This window comes from Acanthochromis polyacanthus, chromosome 12 (genome assembly GCF_021347895.1).
Source record: "Acanthochromis polyacanthus isolate Apoly-LR-REF ecotype Palm Island chromosome 12, KAUST_Apoly_ChrSc, whole genome shotgun sequence".
In the NCBI taxonomy this organism is placed as follows: domain Eukaryota; kingdom Metazoa; phylum Chordata; class Actinopteri; family Pomacentridae; genus Acanthochromis; species Acanthochromis polyacanthus.
In genome coordinates this window covers 18,942,450-18,959,922 of record NC_067124.1, presented here as the reverse complement: position 1 = coordinate 18,959,922, position 17,473 = coordinate 18,942,450, and the positions used below count along the sequence as shown (strand labels likewise).

The 17,473-nt window shown below is 40.4% G+C and overlaps 1 protein-coding gene across 1 annotated transcript in view; it reads right to left on the bottom strand.

The window, feature by feature from the left end:
• Nucleotides 1–14,075: 14,075 nt before the first annotated feature.
• The window catches only part of erfl3 (Ets2 repressor factor like 3), a 56,699-nt gene continuing 53,301 nt past the window's right edge, over nt 14,076–17,473 (bottom strand). The window contains 1 exon segment of the mRNA XM_051956901.1: nt 14,076–17,471. Coding sequence (XP_051812861.1) covers nt 17,359–17,471 — 113 coding nt within the window. The 3' untranslated portion in view covers nt 14,076–17,358.

Below are 17,473 nucleotides of genomic sequence, written 5' to 3'. Positions count from 1 at the left end.
CTTTTAACCACTTCCCATGCTTTTCTTCAGCCTGTGCCCTTCCATTCTTATCCCTTGGTTGTATCCAGTAACTATATGCTGTTACAGTGTCCCTATTGCACCACTAGGAGGATCAATCACATCTCATCGTATCATCGACGTGGTCTTTTCTTTGCATGAAGCCCCCACCTCGTTAGCATGTCCCTCCAGCGCTGATCTCCCTCGCTCCATGGGATCCTGACCTCTGACCTTCACCCTTCACCCTCTCTCTGTGCGCTCATCACCGGGCTGTCAGTCAAACATCAGCGACCCTCCTCTCCTGCTGGGCTCTGCTGTCAGTCCGGCCTCAGGTAGAGACAGCAGCAGAGGAAAACGCAGAGAAGAGGCCAGATCTGAAAGAAGAATTCGACATAAAATTAAAACTTCGACAGCAACAACTAGGTATTTAAGTTAGAGCATATTTTGCCCAAAACAGAATCTGACTTTGAATTTGTACGTTTCTTCTGTCCAAATTCTCACATCGTCTATCCTTTAACTTACTCTGCACAAAGCCAGACTCCCATCATGTCCCTCACTTCTGGGCTTCTTCATGCAGACGCTCACAGTAGCACAGCCTCTGACCTCCGACCCTCACCTTGACCTCTCGCCCAGCCATGCATGCCTCGTCACACAAAAGACAAAACTATAAAAATAGACATTGAAAGGCTGAAAGGCTTTAAAACCAACAGCTCTGCAGTCGTGAGGGCAGAGTGCTCCAATAAAAACGATAAAAACTAACAATAAAACTCAGATTCTGAGGGTTCGGTGTGGATTCATGAGTGGATTTGGATCTATCGTATAGTCATATACCCCGCCTGCTTCATCTGAAAGCCAGTCTTTTAAAAATCCCTGGAGCAATGGATGCTTGTTATCCACAGGAACTGAACCACTGAGGGGGCTTGGATTTTAAATATTCAGCATAGGCACATCAGTTTAAGATGACTTATTTTTATTAGTCACGCTAGAAGCATAGCTATGGCAACCTCGTCAGTCCACCACTTTGGCCCGGACTGAAATATTTCAGCAGCTATTTTAAGGACTGCCATGAAATTCTGTAAAAACATTCAAAGTCTCTTCTATGCATGAGATGAATCCTGCACACTTTGTGGTTCCCGATTTTTCATCTAGCAACACAAAGCAGGTCATGGTGTCCACTTACACAGAGTAAAATGTTGTCTACTAGATGGACAGATGATCAACTAACTTCTTCCTTTAGCACCACAATGAAGTTGCAATTTTTAAAATTTGAAACACGCCTCTTTCAAGCTGAACTTGGTGCTCCTTTTCATTTCATCCTTAGGTCAAAATTTAAAAGTATTTATGCTGCCAAGCTACCCTCATTCCCTACAGTCTCATCAGCCTCACCTGTTTTCTGAATTCGTACTAATTAGCAAATGATACTGAGATTATTCTGTTTTGTAGGAAAGAGAAGAAGGTTGGCGTTCGTAAACATCTTGAGACTCGGGCTCTTAAAACCGCCGACCAAGTTCATATCCTTGGAGTGTTAATAGACTCAGATTTGACTTTCAACAGCCATGTCAAAGCTGTCACCAAAGCAGCTTTTTACCAACTCAAAAACATCAACAGAGTCAAAAGTTTTGTCTCCCAGAAAGACCAAGAGAAACTCATCCATGCGTTCATCTCTAGCAGACTGGATTACTGTAATGGTGCTTTAACAGAACTTCAGCTCATCCAGAATGCTGCTGCTAGAGTTTTAACCAGGACGAAGAGATCTGAACACATCACACCAGTTCTAAAATCTCTGCACTGGCTTCCAGTGAGTCACAGAATAGATAATCCTTGGAGCCCTCTTCCCTGGACGTCTGACGTTACGGTGAGCGTATTGCGTCATTTCCTGTTCCTGTTTCAGCACTGTGTTGTGGTGTTAGCATGGCTTCTGCTTCTTCCTCTCCCTCTCCCTCTCTCTCTTTCTCCTGCTCAGTGTGCCACATGTTTAGTTATTCCTCTGCCTCCTTTAGTGATAACGATATATGTAATAAGTGCAGCCTTTTTGTAGTTCTGGAGGCGAGGCTCTCCGAATTGGAATCGCGGCTCCGCACCATGGAAAATAACCCGCTAGCAGCTAGCCAGGCCCCCTTAGCCGGTGCGGACCGCAATAGCTTAGCTTGTGTAGCATCTGTTAGCCGTCCCTTAGCAGCGCCCGAACAGCCGGGTGGATGGGTGACAGTTCGTAGGAAAAACAGTCCTAAACTCAAGCCTGCTGTCCCGGCTCACCACAAACCGCTTCATGTTTCTAATCGTTTTTCCCCGCTCAGCGACACACCCGCTGAGAAACCAACTCTGATCATTGGCAGCTCCATAGTCAGAAACGTGAAGCTAGCGACACCAGCGACCATAGTTAAATGCCTCCCAGGGGCCAGAGCGGGCGACATAGAAGCAAATTTGAAACTGCTGGCTAAAGATAATCGTAAATATAGTAAGATTGTTATTCACGTCGGCGGTAACGACACCCGGTTACGCCAATCGGAGGTCACCAAAATTAGCGTGGCATCGGTGTGTACTTTCGCCAAAACCATGTCGGACTCCGTAGTTTTCTCTGGACCCTTGCCTGATCTGACCAGCGATGACATGTTTAGCCGCATGTCGTCGTTTCGCCGCTGGTTGTCTATGTGGTGTCCATCAAACGACGTGGGCTTTATTGATAATTGGAGCTCTTTTTGGGGAAAACCTGGTCTGATTAGGAGAGACGGCATCCATCCCACTTTGGCTGGTGCAGCTCTCATTTCTAGGAATATGGCTGATTTTATTAGTACTCCTAAAGCATGACAACCCAGAGTTAAGACCAGGATGCAGAGCTGTAGTCTTACACACCTCTCTGCAGTTTCCTCACAGCTGTCACCCTCCAGTAATTCAGTTAATTCAGTTAATTTTATTGAGACTGTGTCTGTCCCCCGACCACCAAAATTCAATAAATTAATCAAATCAAAAATATACAAAAGAAATAGTAACCACAAAAATTTAATAAAAATTAATACCTCTATTTCAACAGAGCAAAGAGACAGGAAAATTAAATGTGGTCTGTTAAATATTAGATCTCTCTTGTCTAAATCTCTGCTAGTAAATGAGTTGATAACTGATCACCAGATTGATTTGTTCTGTTTGACTGAAACCTGGTTGCAGCAGGAAGAATTTGTTAGCCTAAACGAATCAACTCCCCCTAGTCATATTAACTGTCATATTCCTCGAATCACAGGCCGAGGAGGAGGAGTAGCAGCAATCTACCATTCTAGTTTAAAATTGAACCAGAGGCCTAAACCTGATTACAGCTCATTTGAAAATCTCACTCTTAGTCTCTCTCATCCAAATTTGAAAGCTCAGAAACCAGTTTTATTTGTTGTTATATATCGTCCTCCTGCTCCTTATTCTGAGTTTTTATCTCAATTCTCAGACTTTTTATCTGAATTAGTGCTCAGTTCAGACAAAGTTATTATTGTGGGTGACTTTAACATTCATGTTGACGTAGACAGCGACAGCCTTACAACAGCTTTTAATTCATTATTAGACTCAATTGGGTTTTCTCAACATGTAAATAAACCAACTCATAGTTTTAATCACACTCTTGACCTTGTCCTGACTTATGGCTTAGAAATTGAAGAGTTAACAGTATTTCCCCAGAACCCTCTTCTTTCTGACCATTTTATGATAACATTTCAATTTAAAGTAAAGGATTGTTTAGCAGCTGAGAACAAATATCATTACAGTAGGTGTTTGTCTGACAATTCAGTATCTAAATTTAAGGAAATAATACCCTCACTGTTTACTTCAGCAACATTTACTGATAAATCAGAAGGCAAATATTATTATTTTACCCCCACAGAAGTGGATTATTATGTTAATAATGCTTCAGCCTCACTGCGTACAACTCTTGATAGTGTTGCACCTGTAAAAAAGAAAGTTATATCTCAGAGAAGACTTGCTCCTTGGTATAATTCCCAGCTGCGGACTTTAAAGCAGGCATCCCGAAAGCTGGAAAGAAAGTGGTATTCCACTAATTCAGAGGTAGTGTATGTGGCTTGGAAAAATAGTCTAGTAATCTATAAAAAAGCTCTTCATAATGCCAGGACAACTTATTATTCATCTTTAATAGATGAGAACAAGAACAACCCTAGGTTTCTCTTTAGCACTGTAGCCAGGCTGACAAAGAGTCAGAGCTCTGTTGAACCTTGTATTCCTTTAGCTTTAACCAGTAACGACTTCATGAGCTTCTTTACACAGAAAATAGTTATGATTAGAGATAAAATTAATCTGGCCCTTCCTACAAATGTCACAGATGCTTTTGAATTGGCTGTTAGACCTGATGAATCTTTAGAATTCTTCACTCCTATATGTCTCTCTGAACTAATTTCAACAGTTTCTACATCCAAACCATCAACATGTCTTTTAGATCCTATCCCAACTAGACTCTTCAAGGAGATTTTACCTTTAATTAATTCTTCAATGTTAGATCTGATTAATCTCTCTCTAGTAACAGGCTATGTACCACAGGCTTTTAAGGTTGCTGTCATCAAACCTTTGCTTAAAAAGCCCACTTTAGATCCAGATGTGTTAGCTAACTATAGACCGATATCCAACCTACCATTTCTCTCTAAAATTCTGGAAAGAACAGTTGCAAATCAATTGTGTGAACACCTACAAAGGAATAATTTGTTTGAAATGTTTCAGTCAGGCTTCAGAGTGCATCATAGCACAGAAACAGCTCTAGTGAAAGTTACTAATGACCTTCTCATAGCATCAGATAATGGACTAGTCTCTATACTTGTTTTGTTAGATCTTAGTGCAGCGTTTGACACAATCGACCACAAAATTTTATTACAGCGTCTAGAATATTCAATTGGCATTAAAGGGACAGCACTGGATTGGTTTAAATCCTACTTATCAGATAGGTTCCAGTTTGTGCATGTCAACAATAACTCTTCTGAGCAGACTAAAGTTAATCACGGAGTTCCTCAGGGTTCTGTCTTAGGACCGATACTTTTCACATTATACATGCTTCCTTTAGGCAATATTATTAGGAAGCATTGTATTAACTTCCATTGTTATGCAGATGACACACAATTGTATTTATCTATGAAGCCAGATGAAACTGATCAGTTAGCTAGACTGCAAGATTGTCTTAAGGACATTAAAACCTGGATGACTTTTAACTTCCTACTGCTAAATTCAGACAAAACTGAAGTCATTGTATTTGGCCCCAAACATCTTAGAAACTCGCTTTCAAAGCAAATAGTTACTCTGGATGGCATCACATTGGCCTCCAGTACTACTGTGAGGAATCTTGGAGTTATTTTTGACCAGGACATGTCCTTTAACTCACACATAAAGCAAGTCTGTAGGACTTCCTTTTTTCACCTGCGTAATATTGTAAAAATCAGGAACATTCTGTCTCAGAGTGATGCAGAAAAATTAGTTCATGCTTTTGTTACTTCCAGGCTTGACTATTGCAATTCCTTATTATCGGGTTGTCCAAATAGCTCTCTCAAACATCTACAGTTGATCCAAAACGCTGCTGCGAGAGTACTGACAGGAGTTAGCAAAAGAGATCATATTTCCCCTATACTTGCTTCTCTTCACTGGCTTCCTGTTAAATCCAGAATAGAATTTAAAATCCTTCTTCTGACATATAAAGCTCTTAATAACCAATCTCCATCATATCTTAAAGATCTGATAGTACCTTATTATCCTAGTAGAACTCTTCGCTCTCAAACTGCAGGCTTACTTGTTGTTCCTAGAATTTCTAAAAGTAGAATGGGAGGCAGAGCCTTCAGTTATCAGGCGCCTCTCCTGTGGAACCTGCTCCCAGTTTGGGTTCGGGAGGCAGACACCCTCTCTATTTTTAAGACCAGGCTTAAAGCGTTCCTTTTTGACAAATCTTATAGTTGGGGCTGACTGGGTGACCCACAGAGGTTCGGCTTGTGTCTTCATTGTACAGCTGACCCCCTCTTGGACGTCCCTTCGTTCTGCCCCTAGTCATGCTGCTATAGGCCTAGGCTGCTGGGGGACTTTTCTTGACGCACTGAGCCCTTCTCTATCTACCTTTACATTTAATATGTATACCGTTATTGCAGTACATTCACTCTGTTTCCCCCTGTGCTATTTCTCCGAGTGTCCCTGGTCCCAGAGCTGGATGCTTCAGATCTGCGGTCGATGTTCCACCAGCTGGTCCAGTCTCCACCATGTCCACTGTGGGATGCTGCTACTGACCTTCCACCAGCCCTCTGCTTCCAATTCCCTTTTTCCACGAGTCAACTCTGCATCGCCTTCAATATACTGTTATGCTAACTTACATACTGTTTGAATTTTACTGCTAGCTATATAAGGAGTATGTTTAATGTCAGAGCCGTACATCATAAGAGTAAACTATGAGTCAGTTTTCAATGTTAGCTTATACTTTGTCTGTGTCACATATCCTGTCAAGCATGTATTCAAATGTGTGTTGTGTTTTCCTTGCTTTCTCACCCCTCCCTCTTCTCCCATCCCTCCCCCCTTGCCCTCTGGATGGAGGTTTCTGTCCTTCTCAACCCGCCCGGCCAGCAGGCAGATGGGTCCCCCCTATTTAGAGCCGGGTTCTGCTCGAGGTTTCTTCCCTGTTAAAAGGGTGTTTTTCCTTGCCACTGTCGCCTTTGGGCTTGCTCTGGGGGTCAGGCATATGGGTTCTGTAAAGCGTCTTGAGACGATTTGACTGTAATTGACGCTATATAAATAAAATTGAATTGAATTGAATTGAATAATACAAATTAGAGAATACAAACCTCACAGGGCTTTTGGATCCAAGGACTCAGGTCAGCTAGTCCAGGCCAGAGTCCGGGCTAAACATGGAGAAGCAGCATTTAGCTGTTATGCTGAAAACAAGTGGAACAAACTGCCAGTGGAGATTAAACTTTCACCAAATGTAGACACTTTTAAATCCAGGTTAAAAACATTTATTTTCTCATGCGCCTATGCATGAAATCTACATGGTATCTTTTTATTATCCGCACCTCACTGTGATGCTCATAATGTTTTATGTAAAGCACTTTGAATTGTGTTAGACATGGAGGGTGCTATGCAAATAAACTTCCCTTCCATTTTGTATGTTAGCATGTTAATGTTAGCATTTAGCTCAAAGCACTGTTGTAGAGACCCTTTAGAATTGTACAAATGCATGGAAATGTTAGCATTTAACAATCTATCTATACTGATCTTACCATCTAATTTACACATATTTAGGCTTCTATATGTCTGGCTTTGCTTCATGTGAGTTTCTGAGTTCAAGTGTTTGTTTTTCCCACTAAACTGAGACAGATTCTGCCGAAGTGCTCTTACATAAAAGCCCAACAAAGTTTGAATAGATACCTACAACAAATTCGTGTCCTTTGGGCTTTCAGGAAGCTAATGTGTAACTGGAGGGATGGAAGCGCTCTTTTGTGCATCAAGTATCAGCAGAGGACAGGTTTGCTCCTCTGACTTACAGAAAGAAGCCGTTTGGAGTCATGATGTCTAATAATACCTGATAAATGCTGCACTCATACTCTGTGAGGTTAAGGATTTCAGGGAACCCGTGGCAGCTTGCAGCGGTATTAAACCTGCAGATTACACCAGTTTAAGTAAAGGGCTGCACCACACAAGAAATGGAGACAGAAATGGAAGTCTCTCCTGCTTGAACCGCCTCCGTATACGGAAACAATTTGCTCCATGACCCTGATTAATGATTGAAAAGACACTGAGAGGCCATCACAGTGTTATTTAAGTCTGACAGAAATGTCGCAGAGGGCCGGCATCCATACAGGCTGCAGTGTGAGGAACAGTAGGCCCTTGTACTCACTGCATTCTTGTTCACAGTAATTTTACACCACTCAGCTGTTCCACCGGGTCCACATTATGTCCCGCAGCTAAAGACAGAACTCTATAGAGGAGGCATCCTGATTCCTCCCTTTATTAGAGAAAAGATGAGGAAAAAACATGATCAACTGTGTGCATTCAGTGCAGCGACAATAACTCCAACATTTTTAAATTTGACATAAAATCTTGCACGTAGGTTGTTTAACGGTTAATCCATGACACATTGTCATTATTTTCTAAATTTATATGTGTGCTTTTCCACACCTAACCTGCCCAGCTTGCCTTTCACAACTGCAAATTTAACATGATTTTAAAGTTAATATGCACAGTTAATTTCTCATGTTTGTATGTGTTTGAAAATTCAACATAATAATAAAGTTTAACGATTATTTAACCCTTTTGTTGTCCTGCGGGTCAAAATTAACCCGTTTTAAAGTTTGAAAATGTGGAAAAAAGTATATATTTTCACAGTGAAACTTCTGATGTCCACATTTTCAACATTTTTGGGAAATCTTTGAACATCTTTTGGTGGAGAAAAAGAAATGTTAAAAATGTTTCTTTCGGAAAATTTACAAAAAGAAATCAACCAAAATCCGGTGAATTTCACTGGATTTTGGTTGATTTTTTTGGTGAATGTTCTTAAAGAAACTATTAAAAGTTTTACTGATATATATGATATCATTTTAGATATTTTTAGGATTTTTTGGGAAGATTTTGACTGATTTTTTGAAAATATTTACAAGAATTTTCTTGCCATATTTAAAAAAAAACTTTTAAGGGAAACTTTTAAGGAATTATTGGAATTGTCTTCCTGAAGGTTTTGCAAAGTTTTGGATTTTTTTTCAGACAAGTAAACAATATTGTTTGGTGCCCGTAAACGAAGACAACAGGAGGGTTACACAAAAAATGATCTAATGTACACCCATGAGCTTATTAAATAAAGATGAGAAATTAAGTGTTTCAGAGAGAGATCATGTTTGTTACAAATTAAAGCAGTATTAAAATCCCAAAAAAAGCAAACTAATCCAGACAAAAGCTAACTTGTAATGCATGTAAAAGGTATTAATCTGATATGGAATCCTGCAAAAGAGCATAAAACAGATAAGAAATACAGTACATCCTATCAACCTGTTGTGTAATGTGTATGACTGTATTCCAACAGGGGGAGACATTCGATGTGAAATCACCACAGCGAGTGAGCAAAGTAAATCCTTTTTGTATTAAAGGCAGATTAAAATGACAATTCAGGCCTATTTCACGAAGTCCCATTTCTCCTTTCACACATCGGTCGCTGACATTTCACATCAGCTTCCACAACTTTTCTAGAAAATATTATGATGATTTTACTTTGCTGTCCAAACAGCTTGAAAAGGAGGACTGGCAGGAAGGAAGGAGGAAACACAAGTACCAGAGTTTCAAACAAACCACATCAATGTGCGATCACGCTAGTCTGAGCTCGGTGTGACATCGTACTGTCGCTGTGAAAGTTGCTCTCTCCTGTGTGGTGAAGCTTTTCTCTGTATGGTGGAGGATGTGGTGAGCTTACTAGCAGGCCTCCGAATGTTACCATACCGTAATTTTCTGAGAGGATGCAAGCAACCATGTGTGAGCTTGCATATGTGTGTGTGTGTGTGTGTGTGTGTGTGTGTGTGTGTGTGTGTGTGTGTGTGTGTGTGTGTGTGTGTGTGTGTGTGTGTGTGTGTGTGTGTGTGTGTGTGTGTGCATTCGCCGAGGCTTCATGCTGTGCAGTGTGTGCATCATGCATAGGCTGTGGTTGTGTGTGGTGCCAGAGCTGACTCTGAGCAGGTTTCCACGAAAGCAGGCGCTCGCTGCAAGTGCAGGGTGAGGGACGAGGCACAGGTGACAGCACCGTGGTTCCTGTGGTCTCCATCTCCTCTGCTGTGGATGGAGCACCTGGATGGCTGGTGTGTCGACGATGGGAGTCAAGAACCTCTGTGCACACAGAGTGGCCCGCACGAAAATAAAAGAGACAGTAAAAGCAGGTTTCATGAGTCACGTGTCACAGTCGAGGCACAAATACTTCTGCCAGTCATGAAGCAGTGTATTCTAGGTCTTTGTATTAATGATGGTTACACTTCATCTTTTTAGCCCACAAACTTTCCAGTATTATGTCAGAACTAAACACAAACTAGGAAAATCCAGCAGAGCAACATTTTTTCTTTCTATCTTGTGACCCCACATTGGTTTTAATGCCACAACATTCGCCCACAATTTGTACTTTTGCACTTACACTGTAAAAAATGTCTGTAAACTTTATAAAAATTCAATCTAATGAATTACTTTGTAGCGCTTGCTATTTTAAGAACCCAACAAAACTAATACTTCCAAGCTTTAAGTTGTCTTAGAGAAAGTGACTGTGAATATTCAGTTAGGAGTTAAAGGAGACTTTCAAATGTTAAGCTTGTCTTAATGTAATGCCATTATTCCCTCTCTCTACACCAGCATGTGTGGCAGACAAAGTTCACTGCCCTTGTTTAGGGCAATCTGAGGTTCATTTGATGATTATATTAGTATATATAATTCTGGCTTAGTTAACCTGACATTTGCCATCATTCTACCTCAGTAAAACACTAACACAAAGAAACAGCTTTACATTAGGACTGAGTTTGAAAGACAGCCACTACTATTATCTGAACTTCAATACAGTTAAACACAAACTGAGGATTTGGTCCCTGATCTCTTACAGGATGGTCTCATTAGGCGGTGATCACTTTACAGTCAGAATGGAGAGGACAGATTACACCTCCCAGTAACTCTTCCAACACACTGATGAGCTTAAATTAGTATTTAAACAGCGAGACAAACTTGTAAAAGATCATCTTTCAAGTCTAATTAATGGCTGGCATGGCTATTCGCCCGGCGTCTGTTACAAAATGCAAGAAATGGGCTCTCTTGCAAAGAAATATTACCTTGGCGAGTCGATAAAATGTCATCAGAGTTGTTTGTTCAGCTTAGGTGGGAATAAATATTGTCCTGCTCATAGAATTTACTCTGTCAAAACACATACTACACAACACATGAACTGTCGATTCAGTTTTTCTCTTTTTATATATATATATTGGAAAGAAAATGCAAAGAAAAAGTGGATCTTCTAAAAAAAAATGTTTTATGTTTTCTGCACAAAATCGAAAAAGTACTGATTTATTTTGTGATTCTTTAATTTGCTTGGATTTATGCGTCTGTACGCTTAAACCGAGGCTGTGTTTGGGACGTTTTTTTGTATTTATTGTATGTTTTTTATTTTGCATATTCTATATCACATTTTTAAAAATGTCAGTGCCATTCAAGGGCAGCAACTCTTCGCCATCCCTCCAACAGGTTCTCCTCCTCCTCCTTCCTACGTACAAACTCAGCCCTCTAAATGCGCTTTAGACAAGGCAGCTGCTGACGTCAAGTTAAAAGGTAAATGGGCGAGCCTTATGTGAGCATTATGTGGGTGAACGGGCAGCAGCACCGCAGACAAAGTGCTTTGCTTTTCTTTATGACAACTAAATGTATAACCTCAGAGGGCTCTGCAACACAAAGCCTGTGTGTGTGCGTTTGTGTGTGTTATCGAGAAGGATATGAATAACAGCGACCTTTTGCTATATTAGAGACAATATACCATTTGTCTTGCTTTAGAAGGAACTGCCACCTGTAAAAATGTTTAGAAATAAACTGGTGCCTCCCATTCATTCCTGAGACTTTCGTTTCTCTTAACTTTTACATTTTTTTTGTGTGAAGGCATGCATGATTTTGTTTTGAAATCAGTGCTGCTGGTTCCAAAAAGCTATTGCATATAACTTGGTGATTACTAATGTCGAGATGTGCAAGAACCAGGCTGCATAACTGTCTTAAAATATTTTTAATCAAGCTGTGGACAGAATATTTTTATTGAGATTGTTAGAAGGGCCTTGAGGGAATCTGAAAATAATTTCTATTAATATATTTTTAGAAAGGACAATGCCAGCTGAAGGTCAATGTTAGAGGCCCAGTTAATGCACATGATATAAGAGAGGAATACTGATAGAAAATTGTTGATCATGAAAGAAAAATTCATCAACTTGTTTCCAAACTGACAGTTTCCCATTAGAGCCTTTAAAGTTCAGACTTCATCCAGTTAAACGTGTTACTCTTTATAGGTCTGACACATAATGAAGCATACATGTAAAAGACTTAAGCTGTAGCCAAATCAGAATGAAATTAATATTCTCTGTGATAAATACCAACACAGCAGTCAGTTTTCCAGTCTGTGTTATATGAGCTGCAACAGCATCACTTTAAAACGACCGAGGCAACAAATCAGGACCACGCTTTAAACATATTTATTTATCATCTTAACCCTCATCTTGTCCTGTGGGTCAAAACTGACCCATTATAAAGTTTGAAAATGTGGGGAAAAAAAAAATTTTCACAGCGAAACTTCTGATGTCCACATTTTCAACATTTTTGGGAAATTTTTTAACATTTCTTGGTGGGAAAAAAAAGGTTAAAAATGTTTCTTAAGAACAATGACAAAAAAAAAAATCAATGAAAATCCAGCGAATTTTGCTAGATTTTCATAGATTTTTTTTTGTGAATGTTCTTGAGAAAATATTAGAAGTTTTACTGATATTTAAATAATCACTTTAGATGTTTTCACAATTTTTTGGAAGATTCTTACTCATTTTTTGAAAATATTTACAAGAATTTTCTTGCCAAATTTGGGGGATTTCTTTAATTGGAATTTCCTTCCTGAAGGTTTTGCAAAATTTCAGAATTTTGGGGGATTCTTTTGCCGAATTTTGGGATTTTTGTCCAGACAAGGAAGCAATATTTTTGTTGCCCATAAATGAAGACAACAGGAGGGTTAATGCATCATCGACTTGATGCTTACAGTCTGTGATACTGTAATCGCACAGCTTCGTTCTGTGTTAACGCTAACTTACAGCTCAACGAGTTTGCAAATGTATTCCTTCAGCTAAGAATCATCAGGGGAAAAAAATTGGTGATTCGGTGGAACTTCTTACAGCCTATTTACACTCAAAGCTCCAAACAGAAGCTCCTCCAGAGCTGGTTAGCGGTTTAAATGACTCTGCTTTAAGGCTGAACATACCTCGCTAACCCCTTCATCTGGCTTCTCAGTGCAACCCTCTGATCTCAACATGATGGAGGCTGTCTGGGACTATATGAAGAGACAGAATAGACCGAGACAAAAAAAGAATCCACAGAACTTCAGCAAATTCTCCATGATGCTTGAACAAACTGTATAAGCTGTGAGCATGTGCACTGGGAACTGGTGCTGTTTTCAAGTACTGATTTAGAGAGTTAACTGATGAAGAAAAACTATTTAGAAACAGTCTCATTTTGTACTCAGATTACATTTCTTAATGGTGCATTGTAGCTAAAATATCAAATGTCTGTTTTAAAATATATTCTTCGACAAAGCAGTCCTGGAGTCTACTTAACCCTCCAGTTGTCCTCATTTACAGGCACCAAAAAAATATTGTTTCCTTGTTTGAAAAAAATCCCAAAATTCAGCAAAAAAAAATCCCCAAATTTGTGAAAATATACAAAACCTTCAGGAAGAAAATTCCAATAATTCCTTAAAAGTTTCCCTTAAAAGTTTAATTTAAAAAAAAACACCCAAATTTGGCAAGAAAATTCTTGTAAATATTTTCAAAAAATGACTCAAAATCTTCCAAAAAAAATACTAAAAATATCTAAAGTGATTACATATTTATCAGTAAAACTTCTAATATTTTCTTTAAGAACATTCACATAAAAATCAACCAAAATCCAATGAATTTCGCTGAATTTTGGTTGATTTTTTGTGAATGCTCTTAAGACACATTTATAACTTTTTTTTTTCCACCAAAAAATGTTCAAAGATTTCCCAGAAATGTTGAAAATGTGGACATCACAAGTTTCACCGTGAAAATATTTATTTTTTCCCCACATTTTCAAACTCTGAAATGGGTCAATTTTGACCCGCAGGAAATCACAAGGGTTTAAGTACTGCCTTTCTGGTGTAATTTTGTATTTATTACAACTAATTATCATCTTGAATTATACCTAAATCTGTCATATATGACTGCCAGGTTTCTATGGAGGAGACACACAGTTATGGTTTAATATCTTTGGTTACAAACAGCCAGGAAATAAAGCTCCACAGTCTGTGAAATTGAAGATAATGGGTGTGTGAAAGAAGAGCAGACATAAGCACTGTGGCATTCATGTTGAGTTTTAACTGGTTTTAATTAACCCTGATTACAGCTTAATTACAAGTTTGAAAAAATAACACAAAAGAAGAGGAGAAATTCAATGTTACATCATGGTATTAACGCTCATCTCTCCATCTGAGTGTTATGTAACCGCTCAGGTGAGATAAGGTGAAAGACTGAAAGAGGGAGAAGATAGACCTTTACACAGTAAAACAATACACATACTTTCCATTCTTTGAAAATGATACACCCGCCCCACCCCACCCTGAAAAAAAAAATTATACAAGCGAGAGAAAAAAGTAACATTATAAAATTAAAATTACAATACAAGACAGAAAAGATAAAATCACTCCCCCTGTGCCCCAAAATAAAATCCTCTGCCGCTGCCCTCCCCGCCCCATCCCAAATGTTATTTCTGTCTGCATCAAAATTAATATTACACATTTTAGTTATATTACATTTGTAAAAACCAAAGACAAGAAAGGGGGTTCTGGTTCGGGAACTAGAGGGTGTAAAACAGGGAATGGAGTTTGGGGGCATTCCACATCATCCAAAGTGATGTCCACAACATAAAAAGCAACAGCTAACAGAGCCATGGAATAATAATGCCAGTCGGAGAGGTAAATAACCTAATGAGAACAATAATAACAACAATAACAACAATCAATAGCATCATGACAGCAGACAAATAAAGGAAACCGTTGTTTTACTGATAGAGAAATGTAATCTTTGTGCTGTTAGCATACTGTTCTCTGACTGCTGAGGCCTGAAACATGGAAGAGAACTTGTCTATCAGTCAGATTTCAATCAACGCCTTCTTTACCTCGCAATATTATGACTGAGTCAAATCACAAAGTAGTCAGCAGGAGGTTAGATGACTCCTGAAACAGAGCAAGGAAAGATGAAAACTGAAAGAAGAGAGAGCATGAAGGACTGACGTCTTATCAGCCGAGATATGAAAAGTAGTAGTAAGGCAGCTGTCAGATGGAATACAAACACAGGACCTGCTGGGTGTGAGGGAGTGTGTTCATGTTGTGACACGCTCCAGGCAGACCACAGGGGTCTGATGAGGAAATTCGATCAGCTCAGCTACACAGACTGCCTGCAGGCCGTCTATCTCACAGCTCGCTGCTATAGATCCACGTTGTTGCTGGCTAAGCGGGGACGGGCGGCCGGTCAGCGCGCTTTAGTTAACCAATCAGATTCCTGGATGTTAAAACATGTCAAATGTCGAGTGTGTGTGTGAGTGAATGTGCGAGGGTGTTTTAGGACTGGGGCTCACAGGTCTGACTGTAATGACTAAACCCTTAAGTTCACAGCGTTATGCTAACTGGCCTATGACAAGACAGGATTACTACTTACCTAACATCCCATGAACTAACTGCGACACTCGGACAGCCTGAAGAGGTGGCCCGGGGACAGGACCGCTCAAACCAGAGAGAACCCCGCTGAGCTGAGCTAGACTGCAGAGCGGTGGCGTGCAGAAAGGGCAAGCTCCTACAAACGAAGCGAACAGCAGAGTGAACTACACACTGGAATCATTAGCAGTCTGTTCGAGTCCTGAATCGTTTTTTGTTCCTTCTTGCTGGTCTTGTTCTCCTAGACTGGCCTGTGCCGTGTTTGTTTTCCTCTGGCTTGTTTATCTATGAAACAAATGCACCAGAAACAACTCAGACCTCCACCCCTCTTCATTCTGAACCCATAATACCATATTGTGTAGTGAGCGGCATGACCACTCAAAATAATCCACTTACAAAAAAAATAATAATAATCCTGAATCAATAGCATCTTCAAAATGCTAGGATTCTTTTAAAATGTAACTTTTCTTTAATAATTTCATATATAAAGATATAGTCTGTGAGATATTAGAGCTCAGTTTGCACTTTTGTACATGCTATAAAAACAAGGCATAGAAAGGCTGTGTTGTGTTGTGTTGTGTTTGTGTTTGTGTGTGTTTAAGATGCCCCCTGCTCTCTCAGGCTCTCATACCTACGTAGATAACAGATCTGCCGGTCAAACACACCCTGAGGTCCTGAGGGAGACGCCACTATAGTCCGGTCTGAGGGAGAGGGAGCATGTTTCAGAGCTAAAGGCTAAATGGGGATGCTTGCTGGTTTAGTTTAACATCGTATATGATTGTTAGACGAGCTCTAGCTGGTGAACTACGATTCTGTGCTGCTGAGAATTGAGGGATTTTTTTTCTTTTTTAAAATTTTTTTTTCAGTGTACAAGCCATGTTAGGTGAGGTAAAAATGGCTAGTTAACAGTTGCTGGAACCCCACAAACCCCTTCTTCCCCCCCCCGCAGACTTCCCCCTACGGTCCCCTCCGCAGATCCTCTTCATCCTCGTCTTTTTCTCTCCTCCCTCCTCTCTGGGGTTAGATTTATAGAGTCATGCTATTTCCACAGGTGGACAGCAAGAGAAAGAGGGTCAGGACTAGAGAGAGACAGAAGGGAGATTATATAAAAGTCATAAGGTCTGAGAGAACAGTATGTTGAGCAGAATTTGTCTGCTGAGTGTCCAAAGTCCACCAGCCCCATTCGCTGTTTTTTGGGCTTTTTGTTTTTTTGCTTGCGTGTATTTGTGTGCATGATCCAATAGACATACAGCAATAGGCTTCCCTGAGTGGAGTGGGCCAGGTTTAAGAGTCAGTCCGACAGTATCCAACAGCTCCACGCGTTGGTCTTCAAGACAATTTCATTTTTATCCGATTTTTTTTCCAAAAGGCCCTCATGAGTTAATGATCAGAGTAGTCCTCCTCCCTCATTTTTCCATGTCACTGTAGTAACGAGCTGTGGGTTTGTAGAAACAGGCACTTAAAGTCCCGTTGTCTTGTATTAAAGGTAGCATGGGTGTCCACATTGTCGTCCTTGATGTGCTGCTGGGCAGTAAGAGAGCCTGAGTCCCCTGAAGAGAGCGTTGACTGGCTGCTAAACCTACTGAAGGGGCCTGCAGGTGGGCGTTGTGCTACTGGAGCTTCATTGGCCGGGTGGGAGGTGAACTTGGGCTTCAGAGCAAGTCTCCCTCTGACTTCAGCGCTGTTACAGTCACCATGATGCATCCCAGAAGAACCCCGATCTAGACGGAGGATTTTCAGTGGGTCTAACACAACAAGAGTCGGGCTGTCTTTAAGTTGCTGGAAATATTTGTGTTTTTCTTGGACTCTGCTCTTAGGTCACTGGAGGTTTTGGGGATCTAGTTTGTCTGTGTGGGAGAGGGATCATAGAGGGACCATTTACATACTCCTGTACTACATCCTGTGCTGCTGGAGCAGTAGTGTTTCGACTAAGGCTCTCATCAGCAGTCTTTATTCTCTAGTGAGAGCTGTGCAGTGGCACGGTGCAACTCAGCGCTTGCCCTACTGTGTGAGGCCAGTGGTGTTGCTATAGAGCCCTCATATGCCAGCGGGGAG